At 40.4% G+C, this 22,329-nt stretch overlaps 1 protein-coding gene across 1 annotated transcript; it reads right to left on the bottom strand.

The window, feature by feature from the left end:
* Positions 1-318: 318 nt before the first annotated feature.
* Positions 319-20,768, bottom strand: DAPL1 (death associated protein like 1). Its single transcript, XM_012745288.3, has 4 exons — positions 20,631-20,768; positions 10,610-10,697; positions 8,203-8,263; positions 319-583 (listed from the first exon to the last, which is right to left on the bottom strand). Exons 1-4 carry the CDS (start codon positions 20,686-20,688, stop codon positions 467-469), a joined length of 324 nt encoding a protein of 107 aa, XP_012600742.1. The 5' UTR covers positions 20,689-20,768; the 3' UTR covers positions 319-466.
* Positions 20,769-22,329: the final 1,561 nt, after the last annotated feature.

Below are 22,329 nucleotides of genomic sequence, written 5' to 3'. Positions count from 1 at the left end.
AGCAAACTATATATTTATGTGGGAAGCTAGGAAAGACATTTCAAGTGAAAACTTGAATATCCTAAGGCAAACAAATTGAGAAGAGTCATCCCTATGTTTGCACAGAACACTAGCCTTTGCCAAATCCTGTCTATTCCTTTCTAACCTCTGGCCTTCAAGGAACAACTCAGGGACAGCCTCGAGGAGAAAAGCCACATCCAGGGAGGTGGGTCGACATACTCAGGCATTCTGGATTCTCCACTTAATCTACAGAATTACCTATGTAAATATCAATGGGATCCCACCTGGACCAAAAAAGAGGCAAAGGAACACAATGGATTTACGATTTTGGATGCTTTATTATCTAAAGTCAAAAAGGAAGGTACAAAATCTGTTTTCACTAGGCCTACAGAAAGCTTCTGCCCTTTGTGCTAAGCTGTCAGATGTTCAAGGCAGTTGGCCAGACGGCTGTGTTTTACGTCCTGGCTTAACATTTTCGAGGCTGCTGAATAATGTAGATCCTTTTCAGTGGAGCGACCTTCTCCAGAGCAGGTGTGGGCTTCTGATGTGCCGTGTGCACTGTTGCTGGAAATTTATGATTGAGCTTAAAGGTGAGAAAGGAAGAAAAAAAAAATAAGCATATTGGATCTTTTTGGTCATGAAATATTAAAGTAGTCGAAAGGAATATAGTTGGTCAGGGGAATTTCACAATTTTGTTTATTTCTTTGATCAGACCTCTTTTTTTCCGTACCACTTCTAGCCCTGAACCCATGGGAGTATGTGTGAACCTGGGCTTTACCTCATTAACTTGTCTTGAATTTTTCAAATTTTGAATTGACATTTTAAGAAGTAGAAGTGGTTAATTATTAATATATCTGCATTAGCCTTCTATAATATTAGCAATGACTCTGGCACTGGTATACATATGGATCACTGTATTCTGAGAAAGCTACAGGGACATTGGACAAGGTCCTGAGAGGGGAAAAAAATCCTCTTGATTGTCAAAAAAAAAAAAAAAAGGACCTCTGAAGGGAGCTAGGAAGAGGTAGGGTTATTTATTAGGTCTGAGTATGTGGAATTGCTATTTTCATAGGTCAAAAATGGTGTGATGTTGGCTGTTCCATATAGTGCAGTCTAAACAGCCTGGTGAAGGCAAGACATGGAACGACTTACTGGCTTCAGGTAACAAAAGTTGTCATTATTCGTCTCCATAGAAGCCGTCTATGAGGAAAGAGGCTTAAATAGATTCAAATTAACATACACTGAGACTTTGACAAAAAGAGAAATTGCATATGGAACCAAGAGATCCTATGGAATTTACATTTAAAAACGGTTTAAAATGGAAAGAATGCTCAGTGCTGCTCAACACTTCAGATAGAGTTTTTCTAGGAGGAGAATTTGGACCCAGTGACCTCTTGGGTCCATTCTAGCTCTTGATTTCCAAGCTCAGCAATAGAGCCTACAGGTACCAAAGGACATGCCTCTTAGCCAGCAAGGAAGACATGCGTAGGCTCACTAGAAATTCAACTCGCTATGATTGAACTTAAGTGCCTTTGCCTTGACACTCAAATAAATTGGGAGCTCAACTGTTCATGACCCCACACGTCACATTGTTTGTGATTTGTTTGGGCTCTTCTAATCCAGGGAAAACATATGTGCCTTACATCTCTTCTCAAATGTCCCTGCCCAAGCCCCAGGCACACAGCAGTCCCTTTCATGTGAAACTGGACTCCAGAAAGTCCTTCCTTACTGGTCTTAAAAAATTAAACACACTAGAAGAACATACACTGAAGTGTTAACAATGGTTATCTCTGGGGAATAGAATTATGCGCCATTCCTAGTCTTTTTCTTTGCCTTGCTTATCAGTATTTTTCTATTTTTTTTTCTTTTAAAACGAGCAGGTACATGTTATATAATTATTAAGCTCAAGGATGGTCTCTGCTGACATTCTAGCAGAATGGAAAAAAACACAGCTGAGGTATTGATCATAAATGTTGCTTTAGGATCTAAAAAAGAGCCGGTGACTTTTTTGTCAGATCAGTTATCATCAGACCATGTGACATGCATTTTACAGCGTGGAAAGGGCAGGGTGTTTTGTTTTGTTTCTCTTTTAATGTTAGAACCAGAAGGAAATGTAAGAGGTCACTGACTTGAGTTGTTTGCTTCTAGCCTGGGTATCTTTAGTCTCAACCAAAACAGATGGGTTATTTCAGGTTAGCTTTAAATCACATTCAAGAGATTGCAGGAACGAAGAACAATTTGGCAAGTTACTTAAGGTCAAATGTAAGGTAAAAGAGGGTGAGAAAGGACATAAACAAACAACTCTGATATAATAGAGATCTGGGCAATGGCCAAGGCGGGGTGGGGCAGGATGACAAGTTGGGACTGGAAGCGAGAGAGCCATGTGTGGATTGTGGCTCTGAAGTCATGAGAAGGATGATGGGTGGAGGTGGAAAAGGGGAAAGGAGGACGTGTGTTAGAACACGATCATTGCTTAGTGCAGCACTAATATGCTATTTGATCATCTTCAGGCTGATCTCTGCAATTTAAGGGCTACATTGTTTTGGTCATTTTTAAAAATTGTGGAAAAATATGCAAAACATAAAACTTGCCATTTTAACCATTTTTAAGTATATGTACAGTTCAGTGGCATTAAGTGGACTCACATTGTGCTACAATCACCACCATCCATCTCCAGAACTTTTTCATCATCGTAAACTGAAACTTGGCACCCATTATTATTAAATAATAACTCCTTTTCCCTCTCCTCCCAGTCCCTGGCAAACACCGTTCTACGTCCTGTCTCTATGGATATGACTACTCTGGGCACCTCATATAAGTGGAATCACGCAGTCTTGGTCCCTCTGTGTTTGGCTTATTTCACTTAACATAATACCTTCAAAGTTCATCCACATTACAGTAGGGGTCCGAATTTCCTTCCTTTCTAAGGCTAAGAAATATTCCATTGTGTGTATATACCACGTTTTGTGTATCTGTTCATTTGTCGATGAACACCTTGGGGGTTGTTTCCACATTTGGGCTATTGTGACTGACCCTGCTATGAACACTGGTGTACAAATATCTGTTCGAGTCCCTACTTTCAGTTCTTTCAAACATATACAGGTGGGATTGCTGGATCATATGGCAATTCTATGTGTCATTTTTTGAGGACACGTGATATCGTTTTCCATAGCAACCGCACCATTTCACGTTCCCATCAGCAGTGCACAAGGGTTAGGGGTTACATTTTAACCACAGCATTTAACTATGTTCTGAAAGTGCCACTCGACTGCTTCTCAGGAGAGGACTGCCACAGATTATTTGACAGGGAGACTGAGGCAGCCTCTGTTGGCCATCTATGAACTGGTCGGGCAAGTCTGAGGGAAGAAAGTAAAATCAACAGTACTGAGAAGGAAGTGGAAATAACCCCGGCAAAGATAATATCCTTAGATACACTGTCCACAATTGTTAAGCTACGAGTGTACAATTTGGGGGCACCGGTAGCAGGGTTTTATAGCAACTCTTGAAAATATGATGACAGGAGAGTCAAATTCTCTTCCTCATATTCCTGCCCCTCGGTCGGGATGCAGAGGGGCTTGCGGTTGTGGGTGGAGAGGCTATAAAGAATCTTTCATCGGAATTGATGAAACTATAAATAAAATGGTCAACCTCTAAATGCACTAATTCTTCGCTGTAGATTTTCTATCAGTGAAGACAGGAAGATTTTATTTGCAAGTTCTGAACTAGAAACAAGTAGAAACAGCTTTCCAGAGCACAATCTACAACCAGCCGTATTTCAGCCTGACATTTTAACTTTGGGGAAGCTGTGGAATTTTCATCATTAGTCTTTGTAAAATGATAGTGTTTGTAGAATGAAAGTGTTTTCTTGTCTGATTCATTAGGGTCAGGCAATCTAGGGTAACCCCATGGGAAAAAGAATTCAAGACCACATGTGTATAAGGCTTCTGCATTGCTGTGATTCCATTATAAGGCCAACATATTGAACTTGGAAACCAGATTAATAGAAACTCCCACATTGAGAATTTACCTTCATCTTAGGGAACCGTGACCTCAGAACCTATATTTTTAGTTTCAGAGAAAAAGCAAAAGAAGTGTGATGAAGGTCTTTATGACTGCAGCTGTGAAGGAAATTCTAGATGCAAGAAATCAGTGGCAGGTTTTGTTTTAGAGCCCGAACTTGGGTAGTATTCGCAGGCTGGCAGCGCTTTCATTCATCTTTCCAGGGTGTTAACTTTCAACTTGAATGTTGGCACTTAAATTTCCACACCCTGTTAAGCAAAGTGCTAAAACAAAACATCGGCTCTTGTCAATGAAATTCAAGGATACTCCTACAGGGATATTAATCTAGAGAACAAGAGAAACCTTTTAAAATTTGCAGATGCCTTCAACAGTTTTCTCTCCCCCAGGGTCCCAGTAGCTTGAAAAAAGTGGCCCTAACTTTAACCAGGCTTCAATATCCCGGCTGCTCCACACCATAACCCAACTCCATTGCTCATGTTTTAGCTGGATATTTTTATGTTCTGAGAAGCTTCACAACTTTTACCAAATTTAACTTTCATGACTATCCAGAGAATTAATGTTTGGCAGTATCATTCTCTTCTACTCTCTGCCTTTTTTTTTTTTTTTTTAAGTAAATGAACAAACACAAATCCCAGAGGAGCTACGTGACATCTAGAAGTTCAACAAGTGGGTGGAACTTGGTCTAAGACTAGGTCTCCCAGCTTTTTAGCCTAGAGAGTTTTCAGGTTACATAACCCATTTTCTAGAGGAATACCATGTCACGTTTGCCCCTGGGCAAAATAAGTTCTCTTATTATTTAGGGCTTCAAGAGGTGGGGAAGGCTGGCTGAAGAGGTAGGGAGGGAAGGAGAAATGGGGTGGGGTGGGAAAAAGAGGTCTATGTGAAAGGGAGAGGTTGGGAAATCGTGGGAAGGGAAATTTTAAGTTGTTTCTCAATTAGATTTGTATAAGACCAACTCTTTGGGGATTGTTTCTCAGTGTCCCAAATCTTAAACCCTGTGTTGGTTTTAAAGTAGGGTATCCAGAAAGGAATAGCATAGGGACAGAAATTTCCTGCCATGACTGAGTGGTTAATGAGATCCTGTGGATAGGAGTTGTTTTAGACTCTTAAGTTCTTAAAACTGGTATGAGAAATAACATGGGTTCTTGGGGGTAGATATAATTGTAGCCAAGGACATGAACAAATGTTGATAAATGCAGAGCTTATGGCCCTCAATTCTGCTACTATGTTTCTTATTACCACTTGTATAGCATTAGGTTTCTGTGACAATGTATAGTGTGGGGAGAATCGTTGCAACACTGGAAAAATGCATCAAAAGATTTTTATGTCTATAGCTCTATATCTTTTCTATGTCTTTTAATGTTTTTCATCAGCCTATATAGTTTATGTAGCATTGATTTTCATTTTTAAAAGTCATGGTAAAATTTACCCTTTTAACTGTATGCTTTTTTAGTTTTGACAAGTGCATATGGTCAGTGACTACTACCATGATCAAGATATAGAACTGTCCCCCTCATTTCCACCAATTCCTGGCTGTCATTTTTGTGATCAAGCCCTCCTCCTCACCCCACCCCTGACACCACTGATCTCAGCGTATCCTGTGGTCAGCAGAGCTCAAACCCTGGTTGACTATGCTTATGATTCCTACTATGCTTTAGGTTGGATTATGGATTCAGGAGGGATTTTTCTTAGCTATAGGGAAACACACGGATCCCAGCAACATCCATATATGAGACAGTCACGTATCGTAATCTTGGGACATAGTTTTGTTGCTGGCTCCTTACCCTTAGGCTGGGATTCCAGGTGATGGGAGAATGCATGCCTGGGAATGGAAGCTAAATCACCGAAGGCAAAGAGTACTAAGTATTTTGCTTGTATTATGTAACTTCATTTTATTCTCACGCTATCCCTGTGACGTAGATACTAGTAATCACATTATCCTTCACAGGCAAGGAAAGAGAAGCATGTAAGAGTTAAGAAACCTGCCCAAGGACACACAGCTGATGAGTGGCAGAGCCAGCACAGGAGTTGGGCATTGGTGGCTGACACCAGAACCTATTCTCCTAACCAGTAATCTATGTGATCTAATCCACAGTCCTACTCCAGTGAACACCGAGCTGAGTGTTAAAAATATTTCTTTAAATAGGTTTAATTGTTGTTAAAAATATTTCTAACAGCATGTCATCTCAGTGTTCTCTTATGGTTTCCAAATACAACTTTTTGTTATTGTTTATTGTTTTACATTTGAAATAAAGAAGAGATATTTTTTAAAATAGTGAGAAAGAACCCTCTATGTCAAATATATATGCATATATGTCTATAAAAACACAGTGTAGACTCTGGCATCATACCTAACATACAGCTATACAGCATGATCAATCTCTATTGATTATTCCTTTGCAACATTTTGGGTCAACACCTATCCCAGGGGAACGTGTCTATTCTATCCAGTTCCACTTACAACTGTGGGCCTTCTCTTGCTCCGAGGAACAGATGTTTAGTGGGTGGGAACAAGAGAACGTAAGATGCAGGAGTGGCAGCTTGTGTTCCCCTGGCAGTGTGTCATCCACCAGCCCTTCCTCCGAAGCCAGGAAGGCACAGAGTCCCTTATGACCTCACCCCGAATCTGTCTGAGTGGGAGAACCAAGTCCCCCACATCAGAAGGCTCTGCAGCTATAGCTCATCATCGAGATCTTGCCTTGTACAATCTGTCCTGTGACATCATGGACTTTAGACATACATTTTCATTTCACTGCCATAAAACCAATGCTACTAACCCTAACAGAGAGTGCAAAGAGGTTACCTTTCTAAGAGCTTCATGTCCTGTGAACTCATTTACTCATTACTCATTTACAGCAACCCTCCAAGTTACGTACTCTTCTTTACCTCCATTATACAGATGAGGAAGTTGAGGCACAGGCCAAATAACCTGCTCAAGGTCATACAGGTAGTGGGTGGTGGAGCCAGTGCCACATGGGGGCCCCAAAAGCTAGCTGCACAGTTTCTGCTCTAATTTTCTCAAAGTCTGAACTGGATAGTCCTCAGACTCCTGATTTTGCCAGTAACAGCAAGTCTTCCTTCTACAGAGGATGCCTAGTCCTGTCCCTTTAATAAATATGGGAGTAGCAGAAAGAGTGGTACTTTATTACTTTGAAGATAATGTGCTTACCTACTAAAAGTAGAATAAGGACCCTCACTCAGTTTACCTGAAAAATTTAAAAACAAACTATTGGATCCCAAAACCAAACCACTGTCTAAGTTGGTTTCTTAGATACAAATCTAAGTTGGTAAGAGTTTTCTTTCTTTCTTTCTTTTTAGAGGAGGGGTCTTGCACTGTTGCCCAGGCTAGACTGCAGTGGTGCCATCATAGCTCATTGCAGCCTCAAACTCCTGGGCTTGAGCAATTCTCTTGCCTCAGCCTCCCAGGTACCTAGGACTATACCCATACACCACCAACCCTGCCTAATTTTTAAGTTTTTTGTAGAGACAGGGTCTCGCTGTGTTTCCCAGGCTGGTCTCCAACTCCTGGCCTCAAGTGATCCTTCTGCCTTGGCCTCCCAAAGTACTGGGATTACAATTGTGAGCCACCATGCTCAGCCTTGGTAAGAGGTTTCTGAGTTTCTTGAGCTACTTAGAAGAAATTCACCATATAGAAGTAAAAATAGCAATGATCAACTACCTTTATAAACAGTCTTTACTGGGTTAACTCAGCTGGTGCCTAGCCTTCCTCTAGCCCTAAACTGTGCAATTCTCCATACCTACCCTTGCCTCAAATCAAATATCTCCTTATGGGAACGCTGAGGCAGGGAGGAAGGTCAGAAACTGCTGCCTTCCCACCGCACAGGCTGCCTTTTGTGAAAACCTGCCAATGTTTCTGAGAAATCTTTGGGACGGCAGAATATAGTTCTGCAAATTCAGCATCATGGTTCTCGTTTTATTTCCTGTCTTGTTTTTGAAATGATTTATTAAATGGACACTTTAGGAATGTGGGAGAAACAGCTTTTCTCACCCAAACCACTTTGTGTTCCTTCCTGTGTCCAAGAACAGATTCTTTCACAAGGACATCAAACCTCTGGGTTGGAAAAAGCCTCCGTGGTCATCTATTTTATTCCCCTGTGCAGCCTGCTCTGCCAGGTAAATGCCGACTGGGAGCACCACGTGACTGCCCCGCCCGCGGCTCACCTTCTCCAGCGTGGCATTCAGGACATCGAGCGTCTGTATTTTGGCAGCGTTTGCAATGGCACTGCGAAGATGAAAAGAAACTTCAAATAGAGCGTAAAAACCTTCCCACTACAGAGGCTGGATGATTTATACAGCAGTCTGTCTCCTTGGCCTTTAAGCTTTCACTCTGCTTGGCAACATCTAGAAGACAAAAATTCTTGCCGCTGTGTACTCACGGGCTACAGACAACAAGCTTTGTAGGCCAAGATGTTATTATCATTATTGTTATTTTAACTTTTCTCTGACATGAATATACAGAAAGTGTGCATAGTATAAGTGTATAGCTTGGTGAATTGACTGAAACCACTAGTCAAACGAGCTGCTTCTAAGGGTAACCGCTACCTGGACTGATAGACCCAAAGATTAGTTGGGACTGTTTTTGTCCTTCATCAAATGAACCATCAACAACACATACTCTCTTTTGTGTCTGGCTTCTTTCTCTCAGGCCAAGTTGTTTTGTAGGAGCGTTTCCATCAGGGCCAAGTCTGCAGTACAATGTCTTGAAGGACTCTCTTGCACTTGGCGTATTTTTTTCTGGATAGTTTGTGTTGGTTAGTAGAAGTTCTTAGGAAGTGGGCATAGATTGAGGATGCTTAGAAATTTATTTTGTATGATATATTTTTTCAAAGCTATTTTCCAAGCAGAGGTAAGAAGTGTTTGTCCAGGAAAACAGGGCTCCCCTATCCCGTGCACGCACCCTCCTGGAAGATGGAAGCAGCAGAAGCAGAGCTAATGAAGCTTAGGCCTCAGGGTTTCTTACCACATCGGATCCTCCCAAGGCCCTAGGAGGGGCCTTAGCCATTTCTTTTTTGTAATTTTGGCTTATTTTCCTTTAAAATGGCCTCCAAATTCTACTAGCTTCAAGCTCCATGTAACCTGTATCTGTCCTTGATAATTAGGGCAAGAGTGACAGCACTATCTCTTGCTGTTTAAGTTCCACAGTCGTCCAATTCCCATCTTTCAGTGACCATTAGAAAGCAATTGGAACCTTTAGAGAAGGTTCCGATCACGACTTTATTACTCTTTAGCCAATTCCTCTGCCCACACTGTTCAGATGATGTTAGGATTAATAGTAAGTCCCCAGTTTTCTTAGATGCAGAGAAACAAATGACCTGGCCCTCCATTAGAATTCATTTCCATGGCAAGATTCTTTAGTTCCTGAGCCCCCGGCTCAGGCATGTAAACCAGTGCATGAGAAACAGGCTTCATGCTTGAGTCAGGTTTTAGAGACAGAATAGGCTCTGAAAATTAATCAGTTTGCAATTCAACAGTCTGATGTCATTAACAGAGTGCATTCCGTATTCAAGAACTGTCCTAGATGCTGGGTCGGAAGTAAATAATGTGTGACCTCCACTCTTGAGGTCGTGCAGCTTTGCTTTCACCAAGCGATGGTTATTTTCTGGTATCAGAAGAAACAAATGGCATGCTGCTAATGGGGGTAAATCTGTATTTCATTCAAAAGTGGAAGGAGGAAAATCCTCAAAAAAGTTCCTTCCCAGAAATTGCGAATAAAGTTTTTACAGTGATTTAAACATAAATTTATTTAAAGAGTAAAAGAAATTACCAGTCGGTTTCCCTCCACATTCACTTTCTGAGACTGGTGCCATTTAACTCTTAAGAAGGTGCCTTGAGGATCTTCTAATCGACTCCTTTTGATTCACTCATCAATTGATTTATGGAAACCATCTTAAAATTAATAGTCTCGGAAGCCTCCTCATTATGCTACTTGGAGGAACCAGTTCTGCCTGTTTCTTTCTTTTCAAAATGCACTCATTTTCCTTAACCAAGGCTTAGGGTGGTTGGGCCATTTGCAGCTCTCCGCGCTGAGCTTTGAATAGCTGCAGTGTCAAGGTTATGGCTGAAGGAGCAGGGGAAAGCCAGCCTCCCTCTCTATATGCCTTCCAGCTATGCCAAATATAGTGGCCATTAGTTTCTAAATAATTGAGTGATGAATTTAAAACCAAAAAAAGGCATTTATTTTTAATTCAGGAGATTTGCTTCAGCAGAAAGCATATTATGAAAACAGGGCCAGCCTAGGGACAATATTTTAAAGGCTGATCTGAAAATAGGACGTGTGTCCGGTTTGGATGCATTTAGGACCATGCCTTTTAAGGTCGAAGCTGCTGGGTGCACAGGGGAGGAGGAGGGGTGGAGGTCGTGATGGGGGCCCTGAGAGAGCCCTCCAGGTGGCAGCCACCTACCCCTTGGGACCACCCAAGTCACCACACATCATGACCCCACTCCACCCCACCATGGCTGGCTGCCTCCAAATGCCATAGGGAGCCTTGGTCTGTCCTGACATAACTTCTGGAAGCAGAGTCATTCAGAACTTTTCAAGGTGATGAAGACAAAATGAAGCAATCCCTACCTTGTTTTCTCTAATCCTGTTTTTTTGTTATGTCTTTCCAAGATGCCAATTTCTTGTTTTTTGGAAATTCGCATCCCTCCAGCTTTTACTGTAAACAAATAAGCATCAACATGAAAGTCAGAACAGTGAAGGAAGGTTTGGTTGGTTATTCACAGTATGAATTTAGATTTGAAAAGAATTTCTAAAGGATCTAAAACTTTTATCTAAAACAACACAATAAAAAGAAAAAAAAATTTCAGGCATATAAGATGGGGGCGGAAGAAGGGCTGAGATCTACTTGTTTATGCTCAGAGAGGTGGAACCGAGGCTGAAAAAGCAGCAGAAGGTTACACCTTAGATTTGGGGAGAATAACAACATACTCCCTTAGGCATTTCACTGAAAAACATTTTTTCTTATTATCAAACCAATTACATTCTTCACGATAGCAACCGACAATTACAATGTGACCCTTTGGTTTCCCACAAGATTAAAGCTTGTGTGTAGCTTGCATTTTTTTTTCCAATCAGAGCTTTCAAAAGCCAGATTCTAAGAGACAAGCCAGAAGTCAGGGCACACAGTGATAACAGGCATGTCATTCAACAGAGGTGGTTCCGATTGCACCCAATACCCACCTTCCATCCCAGACCCCAAACCTCCGGTGTTGGCCACGCTCAGATGTTCTAATGAGTAATTAAACTGCATTAATAATCCTGCCATTCAAGAGATCAATTAGTGTTAATTAGGCTACAGATGACCTAACAGCAATTCAACTGTTTAACAATGTCAGATGAAATCAACTTTTGAAAAGGAACAACCCATTTCAGATAGCAAGTCAAAGCAAATACTTTTTTCTGTTTCCAGGAAATGTGCGCATCTAAAACCTGACAAGCTCAAATGAGAAAAAGCTAAATGGACGTTCATTTGTTTGAACCTACTAATTATATTTATGAAAATGCCAGATTGGCCATTTTCTAAAACTGTGCTCCAATAAAGTGAAAAATAAAGAACACCTATCCTATTTCTCAATGCCCCTGTGAATTGACTTTATTATTGTACTTTAAAAATTATTACTTATATTTTTGGTTATGTAATACCTGCATAAGGCACAAAATTCAAAAGGCAACCTCCCAGATTCTCTCTCCAGATACTGCTAATGTTATGTTTCCTATGTCTTTCTTCATCCACAGTTATTCTATAATATGCTTATGTATTATTATTTTTTTAAATGATAGTATAGGATACACATTGCTGTACAGCTTATTTATTTTCTTCACTTAATCATATATTATGGAGAAAGTTCCATATTGATATCTATATCTGTGTGTCTTTCTTTTTAACATCTGCTTTAAAATTTTATTATATGAACATCCTATGTTTACTTAACCAGTTCCCTAAATGTCCCTGTTGGACGTTTCATATGTTTCTAATCCATTGCAATCACAAACATGTTGCAGTGAATATCCATTTATATATATAATTTAGTACAAGTATATCCATGGGATAAATTCATAACCGTGATCTTGTTGGTTCTTAAGAGCATGTGGAATTTTGTTAAATCTTGCCAAATTGACCTTAGCAGACGTTGAGCCAGTTTACAATCTCACCAGCTAGGATGACAGCGACTGTTTCCCGATACCCCTGACAACAATATGAGCTAGAAAATGTTTGGCTTTGTCAACCAGTAAGTTAAAAAATAAATGAAGGTATCTCATTGTTTTAATTTTATTTCTCATTTTTTGGTTGAGCCTATTTCTGTGCTTCAGAAGACATTTGTATTTTCTGTAAACTGTTCAAATCCTTTGTTCATTTTTTCTATTGATTGCTAGTCTTCTCCTGTCTTTTTCTTATTGATTTATAGGAGCTCTTTGTCTATGAGATACGTTGCAAATATATTTTATTGTACCAGTTGCTGCTTTTTGATTTTATTGATGATGTTTTTGCCATGTGGAAATTTGCTGCTTTTATGTGACCTTGTCAATCTCTTACGGGTTTTGTATCACTAAGGAAATCTGATGTTTTATAAACATCCATTTTCTTGTAAGACTTGTATGGTTTCATTTTGTACAATCAGTCTTTGATTACATATTTAAATCCTCGATCCTTCTAGAATGTATTTTGTAGAGTCATGTGGGGGGAGGTAAGATTTTTTTTCAGATGATCTCAATAAGATTGAAAGATCCATCTTTTCAGCTGTGGCTCATGCCTGTTAATCCCAGTGCTTTGGGAGCTGAGGTGGGAGGATTGCTTGGGGCCAGGAGTTTGAGACCAGCCTGGGCAACCTAGCGAGATCCTGTTTCTACAACAAAAATAAAAAGTTAGCTGGGTGTGGTGTTGTGTGCCTGTAGTCCCAGCTACTAGGGAGGCCGAGGCAAGGAGGATCACTTGAGCCTAGGCAAGGTTCTAGTGAGCTATGATCACACCACTGCACTCCAGCCTGGGTGACAGAGTGAGACCCTGTCTCTAAGAAAAAAAACAACAACCCATCGTTTCTTTATTAATTTGAAATGCCACCTTTATTGTATACTCTCAAGTATATGTATATGTTTACATATACATATATATCTGTGACTACTTCTGGGCTTCTATTCCCTTAACCATGCTAACTGTTCACTTGCCATTACAACAGCATTTTAACTGTTGCAGAAAGATAGTATAGTTTAATATCTGACAGTCCGCCCTTATTACATTTCCTTTGCAGAATTTTACACTGATAAAATTATTTTTATTTTTCTACATGAACTTTAATTATTAATTTTTAGTTCAAAATACTAAGGGGGTACAAATGTTGTTACATGGATAGCTTTTATAAAGCTTTAGTCGGGGTTATAAGTGTGCCCACCACCTGCATTTTGCTCATTGTACCTGTTAGCTATGTTTTGGCCCCTCCCTCTGCCTCCCACACATTAACTTTATTTTTTTATTTTTTTTTGAGACAAAGTCTCACTTTGTTGCCCAGGCTAGAGTGAGTGCCCTGGCGTCAGCCTAGCTCATGGCAACCTCAATCTCCTGGGCTCAACTGATCCTACTGCCTCAGCCTTCCGAGTAGCAGGGACTACAGGCATATGCCACCATGCCCAGCTAATTTTTTTTTTGCTATATATATTTTTAGTTGGTCAATTAATTTATTTTCTATTTTTAGTAGAGATGGGGTCTCACTCAGGCTGGTTGGGAACTCCCGACCTCTAGCAATCCTCCTGCTTCGGCCTCCCAGAGTGCTAGGATTACAGGCGTGAGCCACCACGCCCGGCCCCCACATTAACTTTAGAATCAGTTTGTCAATTTCCTATTAAAAATCCTGTTGATATATTTTTAATGGTCTTACCATTAAACTTGTAGATTTATTTAAAGGGAAAATTTATGATTATGTTCCTGGTGGTTCTCTGTTTAAGAACATAGTATGCTTTTCCATCGTTCAAGTCTTCTTTGGGATTCCCTGAGAACTTGCTCACATAAGCCTTGCACATTTATTGTTAGGTTTATTTGCTAACATTTACCTTTGTTGTTGCTGCTATTATGCATGGGGTCTACATTACAACTCTAACAGATTGTTGTTATTTTAATGTTACTGATTTTATACTCAGGCCTTACTGTATTCTCTTATTGTTGATAATAGTTTGTTAAAATATATTTTCTTAGGTTTTTCAGGTAAAAATGGCATCACCTGCAAAGAATAATATTACCTCCTGTAGAATAATGTTAAATGATGGTTAACATATTTGCCTTCCTAATTTTTAAGAGATTGTGTTTAGTATTTCCCATTAAGAATAATATATACTTTAGTGGTTCTCTCACACACATTCTCTTTATATATATTCATATATTCACATATATATTTCATTATGTTAAGGAAATATCCTTACATTATTATTTCATTGAGCTTAAAAAATTACAATAGATGTTGAATTTTATCAAAAGCCTTTTCAACATTCATGGATATAATCATATGGCTCTTCTCTTAATTATATTAATAGATGTCTTGCTATTGAACCATTCTTACATTCATGGAATAAACTCCATTTGATCATATGAATTGCCAAGTTTTTAAAAAATTGATTTATATATATAAAAGCCTTTCAGAAGAATTGTGTAATGTTAAATTTATTTTAGGAAAGAAAATGCTATCCTCATAATAACATGATCTTCTGAATAGCCCTGGAATACAGGTGAAATAAATCAAGGGCTGGGCTCTTTCAGAAAGAGTGTTTGAGGTCTCTGAATTGAGGGGTGGAGTCTGTGTACAGCACTGCTGTCTACCAAGAAGAATCAAGTAGGAGGTCTGCAGCTGCTGGGGATTCTGGGGCATGGGCCTTCAATACACCCCCAGCAGTGTCTTTCATTCTCTTTATGACTAAGGCTTTTCAAAACATGACGTGCTATAATTATTTTCTTGTTAGTTGTTCCTTTTGTTTTCCTTGATGCTATTGTTTCTACACATTTTCTTTCACCTGGACTAGTTATTATCGCCAACTATAAAAGCAAAATTGTCATAGGTACAAATGAGAAGACCTTTGGAATACTGAGCTCTGTGCCACTCAGTTGGAAGGACATTGACGATCTGAGAATCTCCAGAGGAGGGTGAGCGGAGTGAAGGGAGCTGTGTCACACGAGGAGCGAGGGGACCTGGTAAGATCACCCCTGAAGAAGCAGAGACTCAGGGGAGCTCAGGTGCCACCTTCAAACATGGGAAGGGCTGCCTTGTGGGACAGGGAGCGTTTTCTCACTGAGGAACTGTCCCGTAGGGTCAGATAGCTGTACTCCTCTTAAGCTCTGTGACCTTGAGGAAGGTCTTTAAACTCCTCTCAGGCTCAGTTTCCAAATCCTTCAAAAGGGAATAATACTGACTTCTTGTCATCAGGGTTGTTCTATAGGGCATCCCGAAAGTTGCCATGCATAGAGAAAATGGGAAATTGTAGCTAAATGGACCTTTGTTTACAAAATATTTATCACAAAATTTTACAAATTTGTTTTTTGTTTATGTGGGGACTTTTGGGACACCCTGTATCAAATAGAGGTAACATAAGAACCTTGTGCATTGTAGGTAATTAATATTAATAATTAGTGGTTTTTATTATTTATGTTTATTTTATGTTTTTTCTAAAAGAGAGAATGAAGACCAAAGGATGGAAGTTCCAGAAAGACAGAGTCTGGCTATAGATAACAGTTTGTATTATTCAAAGTGCAATAGATAACACAGTACAATAATGAGTTCTTCGCCCCTCAACGTATTCAAATGAAAGAAAGAAGTTGACCTGCCATGAACACCTAGGAAAATTTGGGGAAATTCAGTAGAAGTTGAACTAGGTAATCTTGATTATAAAGTCCTGTTATTCCAACTCTTCTCATATACCTCTAAAAGAAAACCCATTACTTCTCTTCCTTCAGAAAGAACATAGGGCATTTAATAGAGAAATCAATGCCAAAAGAAATAACTTTCCCCCAATCCCCACTACAAATATAGGAGTTCTTCATTATTAAGAACAATAAAAGAGACATTTGGGGGGAATAATTAACAATTCTCCCCCCAGATCCTTCTTACCATCCTGCAGTCTTTGAATCTTATCTCTTATAGGCTATGGGCTCTAACTCAGTGACTTAGGAACTGTAAGGAAATCACATCTTGAATTCCCAGAACACCTTCAAAGATTGGAATGGCTTGTACCAAGCTTGGTACCAAACTTGTTCTGGTAGGCACTCTCCCTTGGCTATCCATGGACAATGGAAATAGGCAGAGGATACTTTCTCCATATGATAGAGGGATGCACTGAGGAATTTAGGCTCTGACCACACTGGGGTGACTGAACCAGATGGACCCTGTTTGTGGGAAGGTCGTCTTCAAAGCTCCACTGGGTACACTGGTCACACTGGTTTCTTGGGATTTGGATGAGTCATCATTTACAACTCAACACAATCAGGTTCTTGCCCATGTTATGTATGCCAGGTAAGTCTGACTCAAGAGACCTTTTCGAGAACTCACTGTATCCGAATCGATCCATTTAAATTCATAATCCTTTACACAGCTTCATGTTGGGCACCATAGTGCATTTTGAACCTTTGTAGAAAGATCAACTAGAATTGAGCAAAGTGAAATATGATCTGATTTAACATTTTAACAGGGCTTTGAGTTCAAATACTTAAGGTAAGACTTTAGTCCTTTCAATAAGTAAAATGAGCTAGAGACAGAAAATGTAAAGAGGAGAGAGATGCTCTTTCAGATAGTTTCATTAGAAAAATCTAAATTTACGTAGGGAAAATGAAGCTTTGCTATACTACCTCTGCATAAGAGTTGTACTCTTGTGGCTGCTTTTTTATTCTTTAATTTTTTAGTTTAGAATTCTATATAATAATTTTGCAGTTAAGATTTTTCCAGCCATTTTGTACAGTTTTTGGTAGAGAGTAGTAAGGATAAAGACAAGCCTGAAAGAAAAATTAGCCTTTTTCCTTCACTAATCCATGGAGCATGTATGTGAAAAAGACACAAAGGTTTGCGCAAACTCTGCCTTGTGGCTGAGAACTTCTATTTGAAGATTTTAATTGACAGTTTGGATGTTTGCAAAATGCTTACTTTGCATTTACAGTTGATTTGTCAGAAAATTTTAGGATGCCAATCAAGACCCCACAACCCTCAAGAGAAGGTTGTGGGGCAAAGAGAGGCAGCTTTAGAGCAAAAGAAGGCATTGGCTCAAGGCCACCTTCATTTTCCAATCCCAGATCCACTGCCCACTAGCTGTGTGGTTTGGACAAGTCCCCTCACCTCACTTCTGTTCACTCCTTTGTGGAACATCATCCACCTGCAGGGCTGCTGTCATGTCTCTGTGCTGTACGAGGCACAGGCTGCATTAAGCGAAGGGCAGTTGTCCTTGCAGTCATCAAACCCTTGTCCCCGGGGAAGGGGCAGTTGGTCTCAGAACTGCTCTTTTCCGACCTCATAGATCTGTCTCTTTCCTGCCCCCATATGTTGACTTTTCTCCCCCTCCCCCCCCCAGTTACAAGCTTATCAGAGCTTGACCCACATGTTGACTTGAGCAGATAGAATTGAAAGACTAGAGCCCTTCAGGTGTGTCTGTTTAAATGACCCTGGTCCTTATGCAGTTATGGTCGTTCCTCATTTTCTGTATTAGTTTTACACTTGGGCATGCCCCCTCCGAACTTCAATCTCTCTTTAATGAGCTAGAAAACCTATTCTCTAGGGCAGGCGTGCTCAAACTATGGCCCTCGGGCCACATGTGGGCCAACGAGGACATTTATCCAGCTTGCTGGGTGTTTTTGCCACCGCTGCCTGTCCTGCTTAGCAGCCAACTCATCCCCGGCCCACAGTGCACATGTGTGGAATGTGCGCCGCACTCTCCACCGGCCCTCCAACGGTCTGAGGGACAGTGACCTGGCCCCATGTTTAAAAAGTTTGAGGACCCCTGCTCTAGGGATTCAGTGGTGACTCCTCTGACGGCTCTGATTCCTGTGGCTTAAACCAAATTAAAAAGTGCAGGAAAAATAGAAAAACTTAGGAACTATTGCTCTTTTTTCCATTCATCACGTCTTGTTTCACAGCATAAATGTACAACTAGGGCTAGCAGAGATGTGATAATATTAATATACATAAAAGCAAAACTACTGAGCACTCTACATGTAGGTGGGAAAGAGATAAGACCTGGCTGATTTCTGAGTGGTTTCATTTTTAACTATGATGGGGCAGGTACGTATCTTTTTCCATTGCATTTTCCTTCTGTTCTGACTACTGCAATAGTGTCTAACGTAGCTGAAACATCAGGATGTCTTGAAAGTGGGAAGGATACTTTCTGCTGACACTGATGTGTTTTACTAGCCCTGCATTTTAAGGCGGTTAACATTCATGTGCCAGGTACTTTACATAGGGTCTCTCTTTTCACCATCACAACATTATCAGATCAACGTTATTTATTGCACCCTGTTTCAGAGATGAGGAAACTGAGGCTCAGGGGTGCAGAAGGAAAGTAAAGTTTAAACCCAGGTTTGTCTGATTCCAAACACCCTGTCATACCCTCCCCATCACATCACACCAGCTTCCTGCTTTTAGGGACCTGGATTTTGCTTATAAAAGTCAGGTGAAAATTTAATAGAATTTTGGCACCTCATTATTTTTTGTTCCATAAATAAAATTTTGCATGATTGCAAACTGGTTCAGACTTAAAATATGTAGCAAGACAAGCTGAAGGATGAAGCTTCTTTGTTCCCTTGTGCTCAGTGGGGAGGCAAAAGTCTGCCTTCATCTCCATTCTAATTATCCAAAACCTCTTATCTGTAGTGTCACAGTTCATAATAATTAATTGTCATGCCAGAGGCAGTGTGACATGCTTGATGGAGTCATGGTGTGCTATGTACACAGAGTAATTAGCAATCATTAGTGATGGGGACGGAAAGTTCCCGGTGGTTTCATTCAAACTTTCACTTGGTTAAGTTTATCTCTGTGTTCTTTGCGCATAAATGTAGTTTAGCAAATCACCTTCAGCTTAACTGTTTTACAAAGGGTTGGAGTGGAAGTGAAGGGAAGAGAATGGTATTCTTTTTTTCTTTAACTATGTAATGAACTTCTCTTCTAATAATTTGCATATATACTTCCTGGCCACTTGTTAGCACCATTACCTTTATTTTATTTTATTTTATTTTTTTCCCTAACTCACAGCAACCTCAAACTCCTGGGCTCAAGTGATCCTCCTGCCTCAGCCTTCCGAGTAGCTGGGACTACAGGCATGTGCCACCATGCCCAGCTAATTTTTTTTTTCTATATATATATTTTTTTAGCTGGCCAATTAATTTCTTTCTATTTTTAGTGGAGACGGGGTCTTGCTCTTGCTCAGAGTGGTTTTGAACTCCTGAACTTGAGTGATCCGCCTGCCTCGGCCTCCCAGAGTGCTAGGATTATAGGCGTGAGCCACCGCGCCCGGCTGGCATCATTACCTTTAAATAGAGATGATGTTATAAATTGCTAAATCCAATAACCAATATAAACCATCAGGAGTCTGTCCAAGGAGATCAGGGCATGGAATCCAGAACTGGAAACTCAGAATTAGTAGTAAAAATTCTGACTGTTGAGCTGGGCTGCCCACCAGAAATCCACCGAAACTGTGACCAACTTGGACGCTTTGTGAAGGTTACACCTACCATCACCCTCTGCAGCAAAGATGATTAAAATAACCTTGGCTTCAAGGTGCCAAAGAATTATACCAATAAATACATTGTGTAAATGGAGAAAGGCAAGAACAAAGCAGTCAAGGTTTGAGGTCTTTCTTAAGGAAACAGGAAGGCAGTTGAAAGAACATGAAATTCACTAAAAATAGGCCAGCACACCTCAGCCAATCTATACGAACATATGGTTAAGCTCAATAAAACCAATCTCCATATTCCAGAGAGTCAATATTAATACCATAAATTAAAGAAAAAAAAGACAATTGTGGATGTTTTGCAAAGCACCTTGACAAGCACCTTTTCCAGGCAGCCCCCTCCCATCCCCGAGTCCTTATTACAAAGTGCTTCTCAGCCTGTTGACAGGCAAACCACAGCCCTGAAAACACTGCCTAACCCCAAAGCCCAGGAGGGAGAGAGACATGTGGTTACTGTCCCCCGTGGGGAAGGAAGGCAGCCGGTCTGCCTAGTTTGCCTGGGTACGAAGTCAGATGATGTACAGGCATCTTGGGGAGACTGAGTCTTAGAGCTGGAACCTCTAGGGAGGAAGGTTCCCATGGTAGCAAGACACCTTCCAGGTGCAGATGCGTCACTTTGAACCCACAGCCAGGGAGGGAAGGTGCAACCTCTCTACCTATCCGTTTCCACAAGCACCGACTCTGTTGTATTCCCCTACACAATAGGGTTTATTCAGCTGGGGCCTGCTAAGCCCCCAGGTGGCTTCATACGGGAGTTAAGAAGGATCAAAGACATGGGAGGAAGTCAGGCTGCATGAAGTTAAAGTGACACTGTGGAGGCTGGGGACTGTGCTTTGCCAGGTGCTCCTGTCAAAGGCTCTGACAAAGAGAGGCAGCGGGACAGAGGGCAGGTGGGTGGGCAGCCTACCTGCGGGAGGATGCCCCCCTTTCCTCGGGGACAGCAGGTCTTGCACTTCATTTGCCATAGCGCGTGCCAGTCCCGGTGCCAGTGCCGGTGCTGTGGAGGCCAAGTGCCAGCTGTGGCTGCCCCACCGCACCCCCTGCTTTATAGGGCAGGGGGCGGGGCCCCTTAAGGGCATTGCTGAGCAGCAACAGGGCCTGTCACTTAGCTCCCTGGGAACCTGCAACTCCTTGGCAAGGTTTCTCTTAGAAGAAAACTCCCTTCTTCTTCCCTTCATCTGGGAAGGCAAGGTAGACATCGAAGGAGACAGGAAAGTCTTATTTTCTTTCACTGGAGGACAGGGAGAGGATGTGGCTCTGTGGAATTCTTTTTCTCTCCAACTAGTCATCTCTGAAGGATGTGTTGCACATCTACAAGGTAACAGGCTTTTGTCGTATGTTGGCATGACAAGGAGGGCAAGACAAGATCTTTGGTTCCAGACATCTGTAGTCTTTCTGAAGAGACAGGTATAGAACAAATCCTTTGTCCCAGTTTTTGCAATTATAAGCATTTATACTAAGAAAGTAATTGGAGATGTGTACAGAGATTTCTGCGCAGGGATGGTAATCATGTATTTCTTTTCCTTTCCTTTTCTTTTTTTAGTATTGATGGGAATCAATATAAACATTCCCAAGTACAGAGGGATAGTTAAATATTAATAAATTAAGATATAGCCATGAGAGCACTGTGTACACATTACAAATCATGTCTCAAGTAATATTTAATTATATGAAAATATTAATTTAAGATAGTAAAAAAGCAGGCTAGAAACCAATAGATGCCAATTTTGTAAAAAAGTACAAATTTAAGCTTAGACATTATTGTATCTCCAGTGCCAATCAAAGTTTAGCATATAGAAATATTTCTTTATTCTTCAATACGATTAAAAACTTTTACTCTTCAAAAAACACCATTAAGAAAATGAAGATAAGCTACAAACTGGAAGAAAATATTTGTAGAATATATTTCTGATGAGATACTGGCATTTAGAATATATAAAGCATTCTTACAACTAAATAATAAGAAAGCAGACAACTCAATTAAAAATGGGCAAGATTCAAACAAAATTTCACAACGCTGGGATATTGACAACAGATAAGCACATAGAAAGATGCTCAACATCATTAATCATTAGGCAAGTGCAAATTAAAGCCACAATAAAATACCACTACATATGTATTCGAATGGCTCAACTAAAAAAAAAAAAGGAAAATACAAAATGGTGGCGAAGCTGAAGAGCAACTAGCACTCTCATACATTGCTGGTGGGAATGCAAAATGGTACACACAAAAACCTCTGCACACATGTTTACAACTGCTCCATCCATCATTACCAAAAGTTAGAAAAAAGCTGGAAACTCATTGACTGTAGAATGGATAAACAGATTGTGATATATCCATAGCATAGAATACAACTTAGCAATAAAAAGGAACCACACAGATGAATCTCAAAAGCACTGTGTTAAATGGAAGAAGCCAGACTAAAAAAAAGTTACTGTATAGTTCCATGTACATGACATTCTTAAAAAGTTGGAACTCTAGGAACAGAAATCAGATCACTGATCACCAGAGAGAGGTTGGGGGGAGTGGTTTAATTATAAAGGTGCAAGAAAGGGCTTTTTGGGAGTGATGGAGTATTTTGTATCTTGATTATAGTGGTGGTGGCA

Source organism: Microcebus murinus, chromosome 8 (assembly GCF_040939455.1).
Source record: "Microcebus murinus isolate Inina chromosome 8, M.murinus_Inina_mat1.0, whole genome shotgun sequence".
Taxonomy (NCBI): domain Eukaryota; kingdom Metazoa; phylum Chordata; class Mammalia; order Primates; family Cheirogaleidae; genus Microcebus; species Microcebus murinus.
This window is presented reverse-complemented; position numbering and strand designations above follow the sequence as displayed.